The sequence below is a fragment of the Aulonocara stuartgranti genome (genome assembly GCF_965226115.1).
Source record: "Aulonocara stuartgranti genome assembly, chromosome: 14".
Classification (NCBI taxonomy): Eukaryota; Metazoa; Chordata; class Actinopteri; order Cichliformes; family Cichlidae; genus Aulonocara; species Aulonocara stuartgranti.
In genome coordinates, this window is record NC_138950.1 from 26,235,027 (window position 1) to 26,255,647 (window position 20,621).

General features: G+C 39.2%; 2 protein-coding genes across 14 annotated transcripts in view; one reads left to right on the plus strand and one right to left on the minus strand.

Moving 5' to 3' along the window:
• Positions 1-20,621, plus strand: part of LOC309687716 (uncharacterized protein) — an 84,801-nt gene that overhangs the window by 39,385 nt on the left and 24,795 nt on the right. Inside the window, exon 10 of one of the 13 annotated variants that reach the window (XM_082502864.1) lies at positions 18,800-19,397. The exons of the other annotated variants lie outside the window; for them this stretch is intronic. The gene's annotated coding sequence lies outside the window, so the exon portion shown is untranslated. Of the gene's footprint in view, positions 1-18,799; positions 19,398-20,621 lie in introns of those variants that run through there. 13 annotated transcript variants of the gene reach the window in all.
• On the minus strand, positions 1,133-6,178 carry LOC309687332 (uncharacterized protein). The gene is made up of 5 exons (XM_082502209.1): positions 6,064-6,178; positions 3,764-3,815; positions 2,745-2,900; positions 2,416-2,511; positions 1,133-2,246 (listed from the first exon to the last, which is right to left on the minus strand). Exons 3-5 carry the CDS (start codon positions 2,856-2,858, stop codon positions 2,007-2,009), a joined length of 450 nt encoding a protein of 149 aa, XP_082358335.1. The 5' UTR covers positions 2,859-2,900; positions 3,764-3,815; positions 6,064-6,178; the 3' UTR covers positions 1,133-2,006.

A 20,621-nucleotide genomic window follows, 5' to 3' on the forward strand; every position in this document is an offset into this window, starting at 1 on the left:
AGACTTCAACATGGGCAATGGCAGTGAGACCTGGAGTGGCGTCATCAGTAGGAATGGCCTACCTGATCTTAATCTGAGTGGTGTTCTGTTTTTGGACTTTTGTGTCAACCACAGTCTATCCATAAAGAACACCTTCTTCAAGCATAAGTGAGTTCTTTTGAGCTCCTGGCACTGAGACAACCTATGTAGCAAGCTGATCCATTTTGTAGTTGTATCATCAAATCTTTGGTCATATGTTTTGGATACTTGGGTGAAGAAGAGTCCACTGACTATTACCTGGTAGTTAGATTAGGTGGTGGGAAAGACACTGGACAGGCCTGGAACATCCAAATGTATAGTGATAGTGGGCTGCCCCAGTCTGTGAGATCATCCATTTCCACCTCCAGTAGGTCTTTGACAGCATTCTGAGGACGCTGACGATGAATGGACCATGTTATGCACCGTCATTGTTGAACCAGCTGCACAGAACTGCAAGGTGGTTGCACCGAACCGAATGATGGACACTGGAAATGAAGGGAGCCATGTAGCTGAAGAAGGAGTCCTATTGGGCTTGGTTAGCTTGTGGGACTGTAGGGGAAGCTCACATCCTTTGGGAATCTCTTCAATACTTTGAGGATCTCTTCAATCCCACTTATATGCCTTTCAGAGTCTGGTGATGAAGGGGATAACTCGGCCATCACTGGGAATGAGGTCAGGTACTTAAAACTTCTCAGTGACAGGCCCGCTTGGGTGGATGATTTGCTTTAGAAGTTGTACACTGAAAAAAATGTTTTGTTCAATTTACTCAATTTTTTTATGACAAGTGGTTGCACGAAATAAATTTGTTTGAATCCAGAAATATTTTTTAAGTACACTGAATTTAATTTAAGCGAGTAAAACCAACATATATTTTTAAGCTACTTTAACTTAACTGTTGTGGATACGTCTTAGTCAAATATTATTAGTAAGTCCAACTAAGGTCGTGTTAAATGTACCAGAATAATTTGTTTCCTTTACACTTATGTCCCAAACTTATATTCAAATCAATCAAATTGTTAATTTCTCTCTATTTCAATTAAGTTAAGTTTACTTAAAAAATATTGCTTACCCTGATTTGTAGTTTTTAAAAACGTCAATAATGAAAACTACAACATTCTTTCACATCATTTATTAATGCAAAATTTGTTGCAAACAGAATAAGAATCCACATCTCTAAGGGAAATTGCTGCAATTTGTATAATACAAATTACAAAACTTTTGCCTATGAACTAGTAGCTTTAAAAAGCTGTATTCAAACAAAACAGAAACAACAGACAAGAGAAATGTTAACCAATGTTTCTCTTCCTCTAAAAAAGAAAAAAAAAACCAAACTCCTTACATAAAAGAATAAAACACTACCAGCAGTATAATGTATCACAATTAGAAACTGATGCATCCACAAACTAACCAGTTTCAGACTTGCTGTTCTGCGATCCATATTTAGAAATTGCATTTTAATAAGGTAATTAGACTTAAAATTAAACTTGTGTTTTCCTTACTGCTTATTGACCACTGTCTTTCCATTCTAGTCCTTCCTTGAAGATTCTGAATGTTTTACATATTTTCTGACCTAACATACTCGCTTCAAAACAATTAATAGTCTTTAAAGTGTTACCAGTGTGCTGCAGTGTGGTAATCATGAATGGGTTTTTTTGTTTTTTTTATCCGGTTGAGTTAACACTGATTATACGCAGGGCAGCAGCTATAACTGAATAATTACAAAGTTGCTCTTCAAGCTACTCAAATGTACCACACGTGAAACATTCATTATTGAAAGTTAAAATGTTCAATCGAAACATAACACAGAACAAATGATGGTTGTACAAGAGTTTCACTCCTATTCACAAGAGCACCAGTCATTGGTAATTTACATAACAGCATTCTCTTGATGTGTTATTTTAGAAATCTTCCTATCCAGTAGCAATTTTGTTCTTCAGCCCAAAGACTTTGGGGGAGAGCTTTTCACCATCGAATCCCATCAACACTTTCTAAATGAATTCATAATAGTCCTTCAATTCCTTGGGGAAGGCTAGGTTTAGTGCATAGATTACTCCAAGCATCAATGCACAAGCTTGCGCCAGAGATCCAATGTTGTCCATGACTATCTCCCCTTCAACAAATATTCCAATGTCATCATAATGTCCATTTTGTCCATCCTCCCTGTTGATGACATAAATGCCCATGGTGTGCTTCTTCAGGTCTCTCTGGATATCATCTCCTTCAATGTCCTAAACATTTAATAAAAAGGTAAAAGAAAAAACAATTAACTCTACAATTAAATTCCAATCTAGTCGTTTGTGTGTGTGTGTGTGTGTGTGTGTAATACACACACACACAGATATCTATCTAAAAAGTGTGTGTATAGATGACTTGCTTACAATGACTTAAATGACTTACAAAGAACTCCCGAATAAGGCTTCCGTCCTCTTCACCAAGGTAGAGGCAAAGTGCCCTGAGAACTGCTTCCCTTTTCACTTTAACATCACTTTCAGCCTGTTTAAAGAGAGTTGCTGATTAAACCAATTTGGAAAAAAGAACAATGTCTGACATTCGCAATAAGTAAATTTTATCATATGTCAGTTCAAACATAGTAAATAAAATTTATATATGAAATTTCAAAATTTAGATTGCTTGGCTGGTCACCTAAAACGGCTTATTGGACTCACCAGTGACCTGCCACTTAAGACAAAAGAAATCCAAATAGAATTTGCAATATTCAGATTTACCTCTTGCATGATCTGCAAGTGGTGGGCAAGTTTCTGCCCAGAAACACCGCCCTTCTTCTGGAAAACTGTCATCAACTGAGGTGTAATTCTGTCTAACTGTGCCGCGAAGGTCATCTCCAGTTGAAGTGTTGTAATACACTGGAATTCAGCATTTACCTGTATCTCACACACACACACACACACACACACACACACACACACACACACACACACACACACACACACACACACAGAAAAAAAGAAGACTGGTGCTTAATCATTGGTATGATTATTTTGTTATTTCTTCATTAAATGCTACAATGCAATTGCCATCACTTCATAAAGCATGATTATCATATGGGTTAGTATACAGTGCATGAAGGATGTTACTACTGTTAATCAAAGAAGAAATGAATGGCATCAGTCCATTTAACGGGTTTAAAGGGTTTTAAAAAGCAGATATTTGTCTGTTTCAGGTGGTTGGCAACACATTTTCCTGTGCTCTTTGTCCACTGGTGGGAGTGTCTCACCTGTGAGGTCAGCGGGGCAGAACTCTGCCATCAGCAACAGAGAGCAGAGAAAATTTAGATGTGCAACTAAAAACATGCTTGCCATGTAAGCCCCAAACATCTCTGAAATTGCTCTGCAAACTTCAGAGTACTTATACTTCAGGAGTCCTGTGGGTACCGTAAAGACTCATGTATGCAAACAAACCACATTTTTTTTTGCAATCTGATCCTTTTTCTCTTGGCTGTTTCCTTCAGGGATCACCACAGTGAATGATCCACCTCCATCTAACCCTATGCTCTGCATCCTCTTAACTCACAAGAACTAAATTCCTGTTTTTCATTTCACTTTCGCAAGTTTTTTTTTTCTTTTGTCCTGGATAAAAGAAATTTAATCATATATATTAATTGATATTAATTAATATCAATATTAATAATCACAAGAACCCTTAAGATGAGATAGATAAACTTGTCCCTGCAATACTGTGACAAATACTGTTGTGATAAATATGTAAGGAATTTGCATGTACTTACCAAAATAACACCATCTTCTTGAATAAACAGTAACACATAAGGGGAAGAAAATCTGCCAGAAAAGGAAGACAAATAAAAAAATAAAATAAAAAAAAAACTTTAGAAAGACAAACAATTACCGTTTCCAAGCCATTAGTGCATTACTTCATGATACTCCCTTGTAACAAAACAAATCTTACTTGTGCCTCTGTGCAAACTAGAGATGGCACGATACCACTTTTTTATGTCCGATACCGATATCATAAATTTGATTATCTGCCGATGCCGATATGAATCCGATATAGTGTATTTTATAATAAATAAAACTGTTTTTATAAATATTTTGCTGCATTTTGTATAAGTTCATACTCAGTTTTAAAAACAAAACATTAAAGCTATTCTGTTATACCTGTATGCAAAAAATACACTGCACCAAAAATATTTTATACTTCAGCAATACTGATCAACCTAAAAAACTTACACCATCCTCCTTATTCAGGTATTCTAAACAGTACATAGAAATATTAAACTAACTAATAGGACTGCCAACTCCCAGCAAAAATATTAGGAAACCACCCCGCACCCTTCGCCTGATAATGCTTAATTGACGTAATCTACTTTAATGCACAGAAATCAATTATTTTTCTATAATAATTTGATTCAACATTTTTCTTCAATACAGTTGCAGACAGCGCAGACAGCGTACCTTCCCAAAGGAAAAAGTGCTATATGTACTACTATTACTAGGGCATATATTAGACTTAATATTTACTACATACAATAATGGATCTCTATACATTTAACCAGATCACCACTTTGGTAGTAAGATTTAGAATAATTATTTATTAAAAGCTAGACATTTTAAATGAGAATAAGAAAGAAAATTATGTCTTTGTGTCTCCCTTTCCCTGTTAATGCCCTACCTGGCCCCCTGGCAAAACTTTGCTAGATCCGCCCCTGCACAGTTACCAGATGTCAGCTACATAGAAAAGGATCCTGGTGTTATTTGTCTCTCATAAACAGTTCATAACTTCCCTTCAACTCATTCATGTGACCTAAAATGTAAACCTGTTTCTTCATTACCTGTTCAGCTCTAATGATTCAGTAAAAACTTCTCCTGGTTTCACCTTCATGTTTCCTTCTCACCACATATCCAAACTATCATGACCAGCAGCTATTACGGCTGTGGCTCCAGAAAACATAAGCGGATACTAGAAGTAATATTAAAAAAATTATAGCAACAGCTTATCAAGCTTAAACGTGCTGCTGTTGTTTATCTGCCGTTTTCCTCTTTCTAGCGCAAACTGGGTGACTAACAAATGAGAGAGACTAGCGACAGAAAAGCCGATCACCTGATAATCGATCAGTTTCATGATTGAAGTAGCAACAGGAGAGGGAGGGGGGAGAATGAGGGAAGAAGTTTTAGCTGTTCAGCATGAAGACACCGAATAACTCCAGCTTTGTGTCTTTTTTCATTCTAGCTGAAGTATAAAACAAATCGCTTCCTTTCCCCCTCAATACAAAACTCCGACAGCCAGTCCAGCTGTGGCTCCATACATCGGTTGTTAAGCTCAACATGGAAATACTATGCAAACATAAAGAGATGAACTTACACACTTGCTTTACTTCTCTGTGTTAGTTTTCTCTGAGATTAAATGCAGCGGTTTGGAAGCACGTAGCGAGGCTTTAAATGCTAAACCAGACCGCTGACAGGTCTTGCACTCAACAGCTCTATCAAGTGAAGCAACTTCTTTTCTGAGTTAATTTCAGTTCTGACAAACATCACTCTCAGTGCCTTTTGATCTCACATTTTTGGCAACCACTGAGTTATTCTCCTCCACAGTTTACAACCATTATTTTTTTCTGCACAAAAGACGTTGTGCAACGCCAATCCTACTTATTTCCTACTGCACCCCTGACTGTGCAGGTGCGTTCAGAAGCCCCCTCCCCCGCCCGACTATTCCTTAATGCCAATGTTGTGGCGGGAGGGACGATTTCTCCACTTAAAACTGCAGGCGACTGTACAGTGAACTTTACAGCTAACTACAGAGAAATTGCCTCGTTCCATAATTTGTTAGTACAAAGTGTGCCACAAGAACTAAGCTAAAAACATATGACATTTTAACGCATCAATACAATTACTCTTTTAATAGAGCAGTAGCTAATAGAGCACATAGCTAGCTTAAGTCAAATTCATGACAAAGTTCAGAGGTGTACAACTACTTAGACTTCTTTCTCCATGTGCACACGTCTTAAAGAGTCAACATGCTTTGACTGAGGTAAAAAAATAAAACAAAAACGACCGTAAAAGGTTTACTTACCGAAGCTAGACCACCTTTATATGAAGTTGTGCGATTAACTTGAGCCCGCTTGCAGCACACAAAGAGTCCGCTTCTTCAGTCCGCGTGCAAAATGGTGGCCTGTCCTAACGCATGCGCAAAATGGCCCAGCAGGAGGCTATGAAAAACATACTTAAGCATTTTGAGCTACATTTAATTAACTAAAATTAATTGGATTAAAACGCAGGGAATGTATTCTGGAGTTACTCGAATTATATATGTAGACAGGAATTACTCATTTGAATTGAAAAGATATACCAAAATATAATATGCTATATTTAAAAGGAGACAATATCACTTTTTTCAGTGTAGGGCTGTCTTGGTTGACACACCTCTACAATGTCATGGGGTATCTGGCTTATTGTGTTGAATTTCGCAAGAGTTTCCCTGTCATTAATTCTGTTTATAATATTTATGGACAGAATTTCTAACTAGAGGCAGGTGGTGTAAGTAGGTGTCCTCAGGATCTTGTCTCTGCTTTTTACACATGGTGGTGGTCACCAGCTTGAACTGAAGTGGTTCATATATGAGTGTGAAGCAGCAGGAATGAGAATAAGCACCCCCAAATCTGAGATAATGGTTCTTAGTAGGAAAAGGGTGGAGTGCCCACTCCAGGGAGAAGGACAGCCTCAATACACAATGAGAAGTTCAGTCATTCAGAGGGACTCAGAGTAGAGCTGCTACTCTCCTGCATTGAAAGCAGCCAGTTGACAGGGTTCAGGAATCTGATTAGGGAGCCTCCTGGGCAAGGTGTTCTGAGCATATCCTACTAGGAGGAGGCCCTAGGGTAAACCCTGTACACGCTAGAGAGATTATGTCTCTCAGCTGACTGGGAATACCTCTGTATTCTTGTGTATGAGCTGAAGTAATTGGTTAGGGAGAGGGAGGGCTGGGCTTCTCTGTTTAGGCCACTGATCCAGCAACTCGGCCCTGGATAAGCAATAGAAGATGGATTAATGCAGTGGTTCCCAAACTTTTTTTGCTAGGCCCCCTTTGTTTTACAAGAAAAATGCCCCCCCCCCCGCACGTGCACGCACACATGCACACGCACAAACACATCCTCCAACCACACACACCCTTATTTTGCTCCATTGCTGTTTATTTCACAACTCAAACATTTAGAATACAATTAAGCAAATACAAGTAATCTGCAATAAATTACAGGTAGTAATAAAATAAACTACTAACTCTTTTATGCTACATCCACATCTACACAAGTATTTTTGACAACGCAGCTGTTTCGTCCACACGTAAACGGTGTTTCGAATCACCAAAAACAGAGATTTTTTAAAACTCCTTTTTTACGTTTACGTGTGGACGAGGAATACAGAGTTCGTCATGCAACGTCAAAGGTATGTGCCTTTTTCCATGTCACGCTGTCTGCCACATTATTGTTTACATGAGATGAATTGCAGAATGGCAGATAGAGACAAAATACTGTTAATCTGACTATCTACGGTTTTTACAGGCTTACATACACACACGCAGCTACTGTCCCTCTAGAAAGGCTGAGGCGTCACGGTGCGATTATTTTACGTGTAGTTGTTTTTTTTTCCCCTGTGTAATAATATTCAGCATTGCTATCAATTCATTTTCAAAAAATGCCTATCTGTGCAAAATAGGTTTAAAAACATAAACAACTGTGAGATACTGTTAGTCCGTGATTTAGACAGGGGGAACAAATCATGGCAGGATCAGCCTGATGTTATTTGTATCCCACTGTAACTTTACTGTATAAAGAGCTAACATCTCCAAAATGTCAGGAGTAGTTAGTCATTAAACAAGTGTTTGAACTAAAAATCAAGAATGTGGGATACTGTTTGTCCGTGATTTGAAGAGCCCAGCGAAAACCAATTCTGCAGGGGAGACCTACCTTGGCACTTGTGCAGGTGAAGCCAAAGGGAAGATATGCTTCACCATATTTTCTAGTCTTTGGCTTAGAATGAAGTTGGTTTGGAAACATATTCAGCTATGCTTCATCTCCTGCTTTGCATTTCTGTGGGCGCCCTGTGCTAGCAGTGTCCAAACGTTTTGTCCCCCCCCCCCCTTTTTCATACCACGCCCCCCTTTGGGAAGGTCTGGAATAATGGATGGATGTACAGGTAGTGCTGTTTGACTCTGAATCCAAATCCAAAATAGTCCATAGTCAATTCAATTTTATTTATATAGCGCCAAATCACAACATAAGTCGCCTCAAGGCGCTTCATAGATACAGAGAAAAAAACCCAACAATCATATGACCCCCTATGAGCAAGCACTTTGGCAACAGTGGGAAGGAAAAACTCCCTTTTAACAGGAGGAAACCTCTGGCAGAACCAGGCTCAGGGAGGGGCGGCCATCTGCTGCGACCGGTTGGGAAGACAGGATAAAAGACATGCTGTGGAAGAGAGACAGGTTAATAACAGATATGATTCAATGCAGAGAGGTCTGTTAATACATAGTGAGTGAGAAAGGTGACTGGAAAGGAAAAACTCAATGCATCATGGGAATCCCCCGGCAGCCTATGTCTATTGCAGCATAACTAAGGGAGGATTCAGGGTCACCTGGTCCAGCCCTAACTATATGCTTTAGCAAAAAGGAAAGTTTTAAGCCTAATCTTAAAAGCAGAGATAGTGTCTGTCTCCCGAATCCAAACTGGAAGCTGGTTCCACAGAAGAGGGGCCTGAAAACTGAAGGCTCTCCCTCCCATTCTACTTTTAAATACTCTAGGAACAACAAGTAGGCATGCAGTGCGAGAGCGAAGTGCTCTAATAGGGTGATATGGTACTACAAGGTCATTGAGATAAGATGGGGCCTGATTATTTAAGACCTTGTATGTGAGGAGCAGGATTTTGAATTCAATTCTGGATTTAATAGGAAGCCAATGAAGGGAAGCCAAAACAGGAGAAATATGCTCTCTCTTTCTAGTCCCTGTCAGTACTCTTGCTGCAGCATTTTGGATTAGCTGAAGGCTTTTCAGTGAGTTTTTTGGACATCCTGATAATAATGAATTACAGTAGTCCAGCCTGGAAGTAATAAATGCATGAACTAGTTTTTCAGCGTCACTCTGAGACAGGATATTTCTAATATTCATCCAACTAGGCCTGAATGCAGTCCCTTTGCAGTTTGTGTTTTTAAATCCCTGTAGGATTGCAACCTAATAACTTATATCAATAATTAGTTTTGCAAAGAAGGAGATCCACTTGCATATAATGTATTGAACAGGTCCCAGTCCGCAGTTTCCTTTCAGTAAAGGGTTTGCAGAAGTCATGTACAAAGCACATGCAACAACAAAAACGTTATAATCCAGACACATGCTTCGTCAACCTAATCAGCTAATCAAAGCACTTCCTATGTCGGAATAATCGTCATCACTTTGTCAGCATGAACTATCACATGGTTTAATGTGCACCATTGTCTGCTTGTAAAAACAACACTGCTTATTGACAGAAAAGTTCAGGATATCCTCAACAAGTCACATTACGATCACCGTCAGCAGGCAGAAGTGAGCTTCATTGACTCAACAACCTCTATGAGACCCCTTTCACAAATTTTTACAGCCTCTTCAAGAATAAATACACATGGATGCTTCACATCTGGCACTTTGACAGGTGAGGTAAACAGCAGACTGACAGTTTACACTTAGGATAGATGAGGTGACTCAGAGATAAGAAGGTAAAATACTGCGAAATAAGCAGCCACATATCAATTTTTTATGCCTTATTTATTGTTGAGTGTTCAAATACATTAAAATGTAGTGTGTACACAAATGTTTGTAGGCAAACTGCAGTAGAAGCTTGCCAGCTGTCCACGGCTGGCAAAGCAGCCGGCTGAAAAAGGTCTTCATACTTTTATATGATGAGCTGGGAGTGACTTACTGTGGCATACAGGCCATTACAGAACTCAGCCTAAAGGACACCATTGACTTTAACAAAACCAAATTAGGGTGCACAAGGAGTGAAAACAGACTACTTTTCATTCACTATAAAATATGTGAGATACACTTTCAACAAATAAGACCTGACTTTTGTTAGGCAATTATAAAATCAGAAGTTATATTACTGCTGTAATCGTATCTTCCCATAAGAACAATAAAGTGCACTGAAGTGATCTGCAAATGCTGAACTGCCATATAGGTGACCGTCTGCCCCAAGAGTTTTGAATTTTATTCATTTGAAACTGTAAAATCATTTTTATGACATTTCCATTTTCCTGTATATTATGCAGCAGATGGAGATGGAAAATATGGAAAATAAAGACAAAAAAGCGACACACACTGTAAGCAAGAAGTGAATTGTTACTAGTTGTTTTGCTGGAGAGTTTACACTAAAAGAAATCAGTATGTGAGTTTTGCATCACCTAATAATAAAATTAAAAAAAATAACAGTTATTTTATGTACAGCTTTGGTAGGAAATAATTCAAATTATTATTATAAGTTAAAACACAAACAAACAAATGCCTTAGTGGAAAAAGTCCCCTTTCGGACAAGAACTATGCCAGTGGGCCAGGAGATCGACACATTTTTATGTCATTAATGATCATCTATGCAATGCAGTTAAAAGAATATACACTGTTTTATTTTCTTCTGTATTAGGAACTTATTTATTCACAACACCTGGTACAACATGGTGCCAGAGAGTCTCAGTAGCTTTTTATAAGCCTCTGAAGCTAAAAATGTAAGTTGCACTGAAACAGAGTGAATCTGCAGCTCTGTGTGTCAGAGGTACCAAAGGACGTCTGTCTATCTATCTTCTGTCTGCTTCTCTCTCTCCATCCCCCTTCCCATACTTCAGTTCACACTTTCCCCCTCACTCCCATTATCTCAGTGCAGAGTGTGTAGGTGGTACAGAGTACATGATGACTGATTAAATAGTACAAGCAGCCTATACTAGAGGTTTCATTAGTCATAAAAGACCAATTCGCCAACAATTAAGACCAGCTTCACTGACTTTAATGACACCACACAGACTGCATGAGCTCCACCACTTTACAAGATAAAAGGACCCCAAGACTATTAAAGAAAATATGGAAAGTGAGATGAGGTTTTAGAAGGGAGAGAGCTTTGAGGGTGAGTACAGTACATGCTTGGTGGTATGTTTCTTGCAAAATAATGTATTGTCTGTGCACACTGCATAACGTGAAGCCAATTAGAGCAAAGCCATGCTTGGGTTGATTGAAAGGAAAAGGATATAATAGTGTTCTTGTGCAATATACTTCATTATATGCTGTTACAAGATAGGCAGTAACTTAAGCAATGCACTGCAAATGAAACTAACTATGGGGCCCAGAGCTGTTTCTTGTACCAAGCTGTAAACATGTTCCTGCTGTACATTTGGGCAATTTAGCACAGGGGCCTGTGGGTATTTCTCAAGATTGTTTCTAACTATTTAAGGAACTGCGGTGTTTGTCACTTCCATGTTGTCCGTTGTTGGAATATTAGTGCCTTAGTAAGACATATGTGTGTGACATGGCAATGGCTTGTGTTCCCAGTAAAGTTGTGCCCGTCAAAAAATCCAGTAGAGATGTTCTAAATTAATATACGTAGCTGCTCTTTGGATGGTCTAATACACTGTCTTACCCTCAGAGTTAAGTGTCTAAAGAAAACTCATCTTATCCAGTTCTATATTTTTTGATTAAAAGCAGAAAAGAAGATAATAATAATAATAATAATAATGGATTGCATTTATATAGCGCTTTTCAAGTCACCCAAAGCGCTTTACAGCACCACTATTCATTCACTCTCACATTCACACACTGGTGGAGGCAGCTACGGTTGTAGCCACAGCTGCCCTGGGGCAGACTGACAGAAGCGAGGCTGCCATATCGCGCCATCGGCCCCTCTGGCCCACACCAGTAGGCGGCAGGGTAAAGTGTCTTGCCCAAGGACACAACGACCAGGACAGAGAGCCCGGGAATCGAACCGGCGACCTTCCGGTTACAGATATGGATGATAAATAAAAGTAAAGATTAAAGTATTTCCAACTTTCTTAACGTCTGGATATTCATTATGAACATTATTTGGATGTCCTTGCTGGACTTTTAGCAAAGGGGACCTTGTTTGTCATAACCTTTGCGTATTTTCCTTCTGGCATTAACAACAAAGCAAGCAAACAAACAAACAAATGGGACGTTCAAGGGGAAACAATAATACATAAAATAATTTATTTAATAATTTCTCCCTACTTCTTTGATAGTGTCTTTGGGTCTGAGCAGCATTTTCTGGATCTGTGCTTAAGGAGAAATTATGTTTGGTTGTTTTTGTTATTATGATTAGTTTTTATTATCACATTACATCCATAATCTAAACAGGTAATCTCACTGACATTGAGATCTCTCTTTCATTCTCTTTCATTGGCAGCAGTGTACTTATATACAGTTTTTTTCAAGTCGAGTGTGAATAACGAGGTACAGCTAATGTTAATATGTCCGGTGACCTGACACTGTAAGTTAGTAAGCAATCTTTGTGGTAGAGTTTTGTAAATAGACACCATATATGTCTTCTCTCTTTGATTCAATTGGAAGGATACACCTTTAAACAGAAGATGCAATGATGAGTAAGACACGAATTGCCTGTAATGAATCGTAATGCACTTTGATACACAAAATCAACACCTGACTACAAAAGTTGTGTGATATATGCAATAGAGCTGGGAGTATAGATTTGATTGACACCAGTGCTAGTGTCATTAACACCCTAGGGAAAAAGGTTGTCCCCTGGATGTCCTTGTATAATTTCCTACTTGCCAGTATTTGAAAAAGGTTCCAAAACTGGATTGCTTAAGGCATCATGTTCTCCCTCATCTGCTCCTGTTATACACTGATGGCTCTTGAAGTTATGTGGTACAGTGTGGAATGTGAGAATTTTAGACACGCTGGCCCTCCTAATTTAGCATGCAGGACCTGAGGAACAATGCCTTTCGATTAGACCCAGTTTTGTAGGAGAGGGAATGACATTGATTGGCCGAGGGAATGGGGATTGACATTGATTGGTCCCGGCTTGTTTGTGCGGGCAGGAAGTGATTTGCATAATGCAGACATTTGCAGTCTGCTGAGGCTCTGTACGTGGTAAAGGAGGCCAGAATATAAAAATCTGGACTTAACAGTAGAAAAAGGGCACGACTGAGATGAATGCACTGTTGTCTTCTTTTATGCACATATAAGCTCATTATATTTTTGGTCAGTTTCACAACTTATAAGGACAGAAAAGGACTTGTTGAATTATTCAGGGGGTCTGGTAACTGCAAATAGAGACAGATAAACAGGACAGAAGGAGGTGAACAGAAACGGCTTTTCCTATATATTGAAAGCAGCCAGTTGACAGGGTGTGTGTGTGTGTGTATATATATATATATATATATATATATGTATATATATATATATATATATATATATATATATTTGTCATAAGGCCAAGATGAAGGAAAAACCAAAAATGATATTTTTATGAGTGAGAAACAAGGGGACAGTAATAAAGAGTAAGGGGCGGTGCAAGGCAAAGAAGGGGAGAAGGGGAAGAGAAAATCAAGAGAGGAGAAAATAAAAGTTAGAGAAGAAGACAGGGAAGAAAAGGTAGCAGACACCAGAGAGAACAGGGAGAGTGCTGTGTCTCTTGGTTGTCTTTGTTTATGGTGACAGGGACAGGTGGAGGCTGACAGCAGGACCTTTACAGACAGCCAGTTAAATAAAGAGGGGATGGAGGGATGGAAATGAGCTGAAAGAGAGGAACAAAAGAAGAAGGGAGACGCGGAGACTAAATGCCAGTCCCCAAATGGCTGCCAACCCTTCTGTTTTCTTCCGGCTCAGAGTTGTAGTGCCATGTGGTTGATCAGCTGCATAGATCAAACTGCTACAATTATTTGACCACCCCTTTGTCTGTTCAGTTTAAGCATTACCTTTTGATTATGGTGTCAACAGTGCAGGGGCATCATGGTTGCCTTGTTCCCTGGATGATTAATTGGAATAAATTTGATGATCCTCCAACTTCTCATCTACAGCCATCACTAAGTCAGTGTTTTAATTAAAGCTGTGTTTTATGCCTAAATGACGGCAAGGCTGTAGACATTCTATCTCTCCAGCTTTACTTTATGTTCAGTGCACAATTTGGAAATAGTAAGCCAACTTAGTAAACTGAGTTTGCCAGAGTTTAGTGGTGTTTACGTTAGTGTTTATCTCAAAGCATCGCCACATGAGGATGGTTATGACATGATGCCACTAGCATGGCTGCATACTTTCTTTTTAATGGAATATATGTTTGAAGGGTGCTTCAAAGTCAAAAGAGTTAAAAGAGTAAACATCTCTGTCACACATAGTCTATTTCTCACACACTTACAGATGAGCCTTTGAACCTATGGGGTATTACAGGATTGTCTCACAGTGATTACAGAGGATCAGGGTTGCAAAAGGGGGGGGGAAATCCCCCCACAAACAAGAACAACAAAAAAGAAGAACAAAGATGCATATGCGTGTGGACATACACATGCAGGAATATCCCTCACACGCAGATAGACTCACTCGTCAAGCCAGGAACTCCAGCCACTTTGACAGGGATAATCCTGTGGCAACGAGAGAGGGTAAAGTTAGGAAGAGACAAACCCAAACCCAGAAAAGCCGATTAGAGGCTGAGGGAACAAAACCCAGGCGGTGGGAGAAGGAAGAGGAGAAACAAGTAGCAGAACACCAAAGCCAAGCCAACCCTGACACAAGAGGCTGGTTATGCCTTATAGACTGGGAGAACAGAAGGGGAGGGGGAGTGGATACAGAGCACAAGAACAGATTGTGGGGAGGGAGAAGGAGATCTACAGGGAGAAGGTAGAAAAGGTAGACGGTAGTCGGTGATGAATTTTGATAGAGAACCTTGGAGGGAGCTGGGGGGAGGATTGTGAGATCTTAGGAAATAGAGACAAAAATGACGTTTCCCATTAAATTTATAGATATTGAATATTATTGATAGGTTTGTATCATAAACCTATTTGTTGGAACGTTCAAGACAATTTAACAACACAGCAAAGCAAGACACGAGTAGGCAAAGTTCTTTATGTTTCTCGTGCACGGGAGAGAACTGGACAAACGCCGTTCCTTCGCTTGACCCCAGTTGCTCTCGTCCGCTCCCCTGTAACACTGCTCTTTTATTGAGGTTACATGAATATACATAGGTTCATTAACATATGACGTATACATACACACAAAGAGTACCTTGCCTGTGCGTTGTGTAAGTATGTGTGTGTGTGTGTGGGGGGGGGGAGTCCAGCAGTTCATCTAAACAAATGGCACTTAGCGTAAAATAGATATAGATGTGTTTGCTTTACCATATATCAGCAAGAAAAGATACAACCTTGCTCATGATCCCAAGAGGTGTGTGATCTATGCCAGAACACTCTGGAGAGGAGTGAACGCACCCCCCTCTTCATGCTACACAGGGTTGTTACAGACCTCCTAGGATGAGACATTCTTTCAATCTACAAATGATTATATACTTCTAAGCATATATGAGTAGATATTTCTAAGCATAAATGACAATCAACAATATAAACCAGACAGACATCAGGCAATGCACAGCGTTCTGTGAAGCACTTTGGCATACCTGTGTTTTTTTAAATGTGCTATATAAATAAAATTGTATTGTATTGTCATAAATGGAACGAGAAAAAGGTGAAAAAAGTCAGTCCACGTAGATGCATTTGTCCTTGTCACAAAGCTACTCTATATCTCTCTTTTTCTCTCTCGCTCTTTTTCTGAAGTCACACACACACACACACACACACACACACACACACACACACACACACACACACACACAGCCAGCAGAACACACATTCTCTTACTTGCTCCCTGTGCAGCTATGTTTCCATGAAAATGTTCATATATAGCCAATTTACAACAGAATATGTATTTTCCACAGCAGGGTTACATTATGTCCTTATTCATGTCCAGGGGTTTAGAGCCGCCCTTAATATCCACAGCGAGCTAGATAGGAAAAGGATAATGGCAAACAAAACAAAAACAGAAAAGAAACAAGAAAAAAAAATACCCTGCAATCTTTCAGAGACATAATGAAATAACTTCATTTTGTCTCTTTACTTCTCAGTCTTTGTCTTTTCCCTTTACTATTCCCTGTGCATTGCCTGATGTCTGTCTTTCTATTATACTGTAAGGATTGTAGAGTTGTTTTTCCAGTCAGTGATAAGGACAGGTCTGACACTGGAGGAGCCAAATGTGTTGTAAACAGAAAAACACAAAAACACATGTCTGTGCACATGTGGACACATATAAAGAAAAGACTTGATCCTATCTCTGTATAGTAAAATGGTGTGCCGATATCAGCAGCGATAGATGGATTGGGGAGCCTTATGTATGTCATGATAAGCACTGGAAACATAAACTTATAGGTAGAAAATGGAAGGGCTGGATTAGATATTCCAGCAGGCTTCTTAACCTTTCCATCACCACAGCTCCAGATGATCTACATTCAGATGATATTTGGCACCTATGGTTGCATGTAAATTTTTTCAATCTGTTCTCTGATCATTTCGATTATATTTAATGAAGGCGCTGTTACGGCATTTGCTCACTCGGTACAAACAAAATCACGTGTGACTGCAAACACAGAGAGCCAAAAGAAGAGGGCTTTTTGTTGTGCTTCTAGCCCTGTCACTTCCTGATGTCCTGCTGTGATTAGATGATAAATACTGCAATTAGAAACTCTGACAGAGATAAATGTTGTTGGCCATTGTATGTTTGGGAGAATACGTGCATGTCTAAACCATCTGTGGCACTTATCACTTATCCTTAAATTGCAGGCTACAAGGGCTCAAACTAAAGAAACAAATATACAAACAATCAAGCAAACAAACAAACAAAAGTTTCTTTCAAGTACATCCCACAAGAACCTCTTTACACACTGAGGAACGTTTCTGTTAATGTTTTCCGTCTTGGCTCTTACGCGATATTATAGTCGCTTCATAAAAGTCACATTTATTACCTAAACCACATTTAGAGCAAACTGTACTAATCATTGTTTTCATACTGCAATTTATAGCACTGTGCAAAAGTTTTGAGCCATCCCCATGTCTTTATGTTTTTCTTGGAAAATGGGAAATGGATGCAGTGATTTATTGAAAATGTGCCAACAGAATTTGGATAAATCTACAAAGCGTATAAAGGAACAATTTCACAAGATGATGCCACGCTGCTTCAGTAATGTTGAGGTCCGGGCTCTGGGGAGTGTAGTCCATCGTGTGTTTGTATATGGCACGCTTTTACTGCACTGGGAGTGTGTTTCTAATTATTGTCATGCTGAAAAATGAAGCTGTTGCCAGTCAGATGTTTTTTAGATGGTACTGCATGGTGGATCAAAATCTGACAGTAGTTTTCTGAGTTTATAATTCCATCAATTATAACAAGATCTCCAATATAACTGGCTGAAATGCAGCCCCAACCAAGACAGTCCAGTTTTTACGCACATCTCAGCCTTTTCTGTTATCCTTCCTTAAGAATGGCTTCTTGACAGCCATCCTACCACTGAGACCATATCTGATGAGGCTTCAGTGAACAGTTTTACAAAATTACTTTCAGGTACTATTCATCCATTTTTATTTATTTATTGTAATTTTTTGGTAGCTCTTTTTCTGTGTCTTTTTTGGAGCTATCTTTATCTTAACAAACTGCTTTTTTATACCCTGAAGACTGCAATAGTAGCTGAATGTTAGAGGAAGAACATGCTGACGATGAAAAACTGGTGGACAGCAATTTTGTGTGTGGATGTGCAGATTTCTAATATGAGCTCATATGTATTCTTTCCTTATACTGCTCTTCCTTCTCATGTTTAATATGTGATTTTACTTCGTCATAGGTGAGCTTGCAGGTGGAATTTATAAAGGCAATAGTCAGTATGACTGTATTCTGGAAGGAGTCATGCAGGAATTGGAAAAACACTGCAAATTGAAGTGTCATAAAGATATAGAGACAGGATGTAGCTACCAAAAGCCAGGACAAATTGGCTAGCAAACAGAAACAAGCTTATCCAATGGAAATGACAGGCTAAATACATCCTAAACAGCTGCTGGGATACAGAAAATTGCATATGTATTGTGCTTGTGTTTTTATGAATGTTTGGTCAGTCTTCGATTACAATAGAAAGAGTTAAAGTTTGTGACAAAAGCTACACTATCTATTTTTTCAGCCCCTTGTGGGGAAAAGCAATTTCAGTACTAACAGTTTTAGACAATTTAGGCTGAATGAGAGCAGAGAAAACAAACAGACAGTAATATTAAGAAAAAATAGGGAAATAGAGGCAAAGCTATTTTGACGAAATAAAATTCTGAGTGTCAAAGTGGGAAAATTAAATCATGATGGTGAGGGGTATAACCAGGGAGGGTAGGGAACTTAGAAGTGGGAGGGAAAGAGTTGAGTATAAAAAGGATAGGGGGATAGACTGAGACGGAGACAGAGGAGTAAAAGTATTGATATTTCTAGCATAAACACTCGTCCTAATGGACCTGGAGAGCTGAAGCTAGAGATCGATCAGAAGACAGAAGTCTCGGCAGATGTATGGAAGGAAAATATACCTCTCACCTACTGTGAAGAGGGCATAGGAGGGGCAGAGGAATAGAGGGTGGAGATTAGGATATGACCAGACGCAGTGGGCATACAGAAAGAGGGGGCCGAGACTGAATCCTAATGCGCAAAATGTATTTTTCATGAGAGTGGAATCAATAGTGATTTGGATTTTTCTCTTTGTAGCTGGAATGAGTCAAGTCTGAGCAATCTAAGAGGTAGGCTATCTGGAAATCAGATAGCAAGGATGGAGAAGACGAGGCAAGGATGGAGAAGAGGACTGGATAAATTAGTGGATAGATGGATGGATAACTGAAAAGATAAATGACAGCAGCAGTTTATTAAAAGGAAGTTCCTGGAACTGGATGTGGGAGGAGGACAAAGTAGGGTGGCGGTGTGGGAAGGTGATGGGCGAATTGGAGGTGTACCTATGTCTTGGAGAATTTGACCTTCAATTAGGGTCATTCTGAGTCAGTCTTTACTTTCTCACAGAAAGTTTCACAGAGCATGGTTTTGCTGCAACAGGTGCTGTTATTTCTACATAAGAATGGGTTGTTTGCCTTTCCAAAGGAGGACATTAAAAAAAAAAACATTTGTCACGTCTAAGATTATTTTAGATTATGTATAGGTACTGTATCTGAACACTCTTTTGTGAAGTAAACTTTGATATTTTTTTGGCAATAAGTCTTTCTTGTTTTGGCCCAGACAGACGAGAACATAAATAAGCTTACCGCTGTTATGTTTGTGGAACTAGCAGATCATTAGCTTAAGTTTGCTTCAGTCTTAAAGCAGTTACAAACAACTAGTCTGGCTCACAGCAGAGCTAAAAAAATATGCCTGCAAGCAGCTCTAAACCTCTGAAAATGACATGTTGTGGTTTTATCTGGAGTTATGTGCTATATTTTCTTCACTCTATGTCTACTGACATCCTGGAGCTAGTTATCTCTATGAAGTTGCCAGGCAACCAACAGAAATACTAGGAAATCTTGTCATTACAGTGTAGTTGCCAAGCAATAATAGTTACATGTAACCCCCCACAAAAGGTAAAATTTTGTTTTCACAAATCTGTTTAAGTCAAATATAAATTGGAACACAATCCAGAGTGAATGTTAAGATGCTAAAAGTGATCATTCAGGTTTAGTGTGTCGCCGTGACATCACCCACACGTTTGTAATGGTGTGTTTTTGAAGCCTCAAACTGTTAGATTTGTATTGTTGATTGTCATTTATGCTTAGAAATATTTACTTATATATGCTTAGAGTTTTGTAATTAGTTGTAGATTGGTAGAGGTTTTGATCCTTGATAGTCTGCAAACTTTGTGTGTATTAGACAGCACTTTGGGAGCATGAGAGGTCATACCGTGTCTTATTGTTTTATGGTAGGATTAACGTAGTTGCGTCTGTTCTAGTCTAAGTGCTCTTTGTTTAGATGAACTGCAGGACTTCCTCACCATGTTATCTAGGATGAACCATCTAGGGGGAGGGGGAGGCTACCCTCTTCCTGACCAAGGATGTTTGACCCTTTGATCAGCAGTCCACACACACACACACACACACACACACACACACACACACACACACACACACACACACACAAGGTACTCTTTGTGTATGTAGACGTTATATGTTAATGAACCTATGCATATTCATGTAACCTCAATAAAAGGACAGTGTATGGGAGGACGGACGAGAGCTACTGGGGTCAAGCGAAGGGACGGCACTCTGTCCAGTCTCTCCCGTGCACGAGTACCATGAAGAAGTTTGCCTACTTGCGTCTTGCTTGCAGTGTAATTATATTGTCTTAACGTTCCAGCGAATAGGTTCAAGCTACAAACCTAACACAAACCATCATCATTTTAACCACTGCCATCTTTTTTTGTAATGTACAGTAGAAATAACTGAATCTGGACAAAGGGGTGGATTGTCAAATTATCAGCTAACGTTAGCATGCTTGGTTAACAAGGCAGATATATAGACTCTATGTGTGCATGGGCAGACACAGATAGCTG

What these genes read in the sequence shown, in the direction of transcription:
- LOC309687332 (XM_082502209.1), bottom strand. Translation starts at nt 2,858, where the DNA reads ATGACCTTCGCGGCACAGTTAGACAGAATTACACCTCAGTTGATGACA. An exon ending in ACTTGCAGATCATGCAAGAG is followed by an intron (nt 2,512 to 2,744) that starts GTAAATCTGAAT and finishes CTCTTTAAACAG; the next exon opens with GCTGAAAGTGATGTTAAAGT. An exon ending in GCCTTATTCGGGAGTTCTTT is followed by an intron (nt 2,247 to 2,415) that starts GTAAGTCATTTA and finishes TTAAATGTTTAG; the next exon opens with GACATTGAAGGAGATGATAT.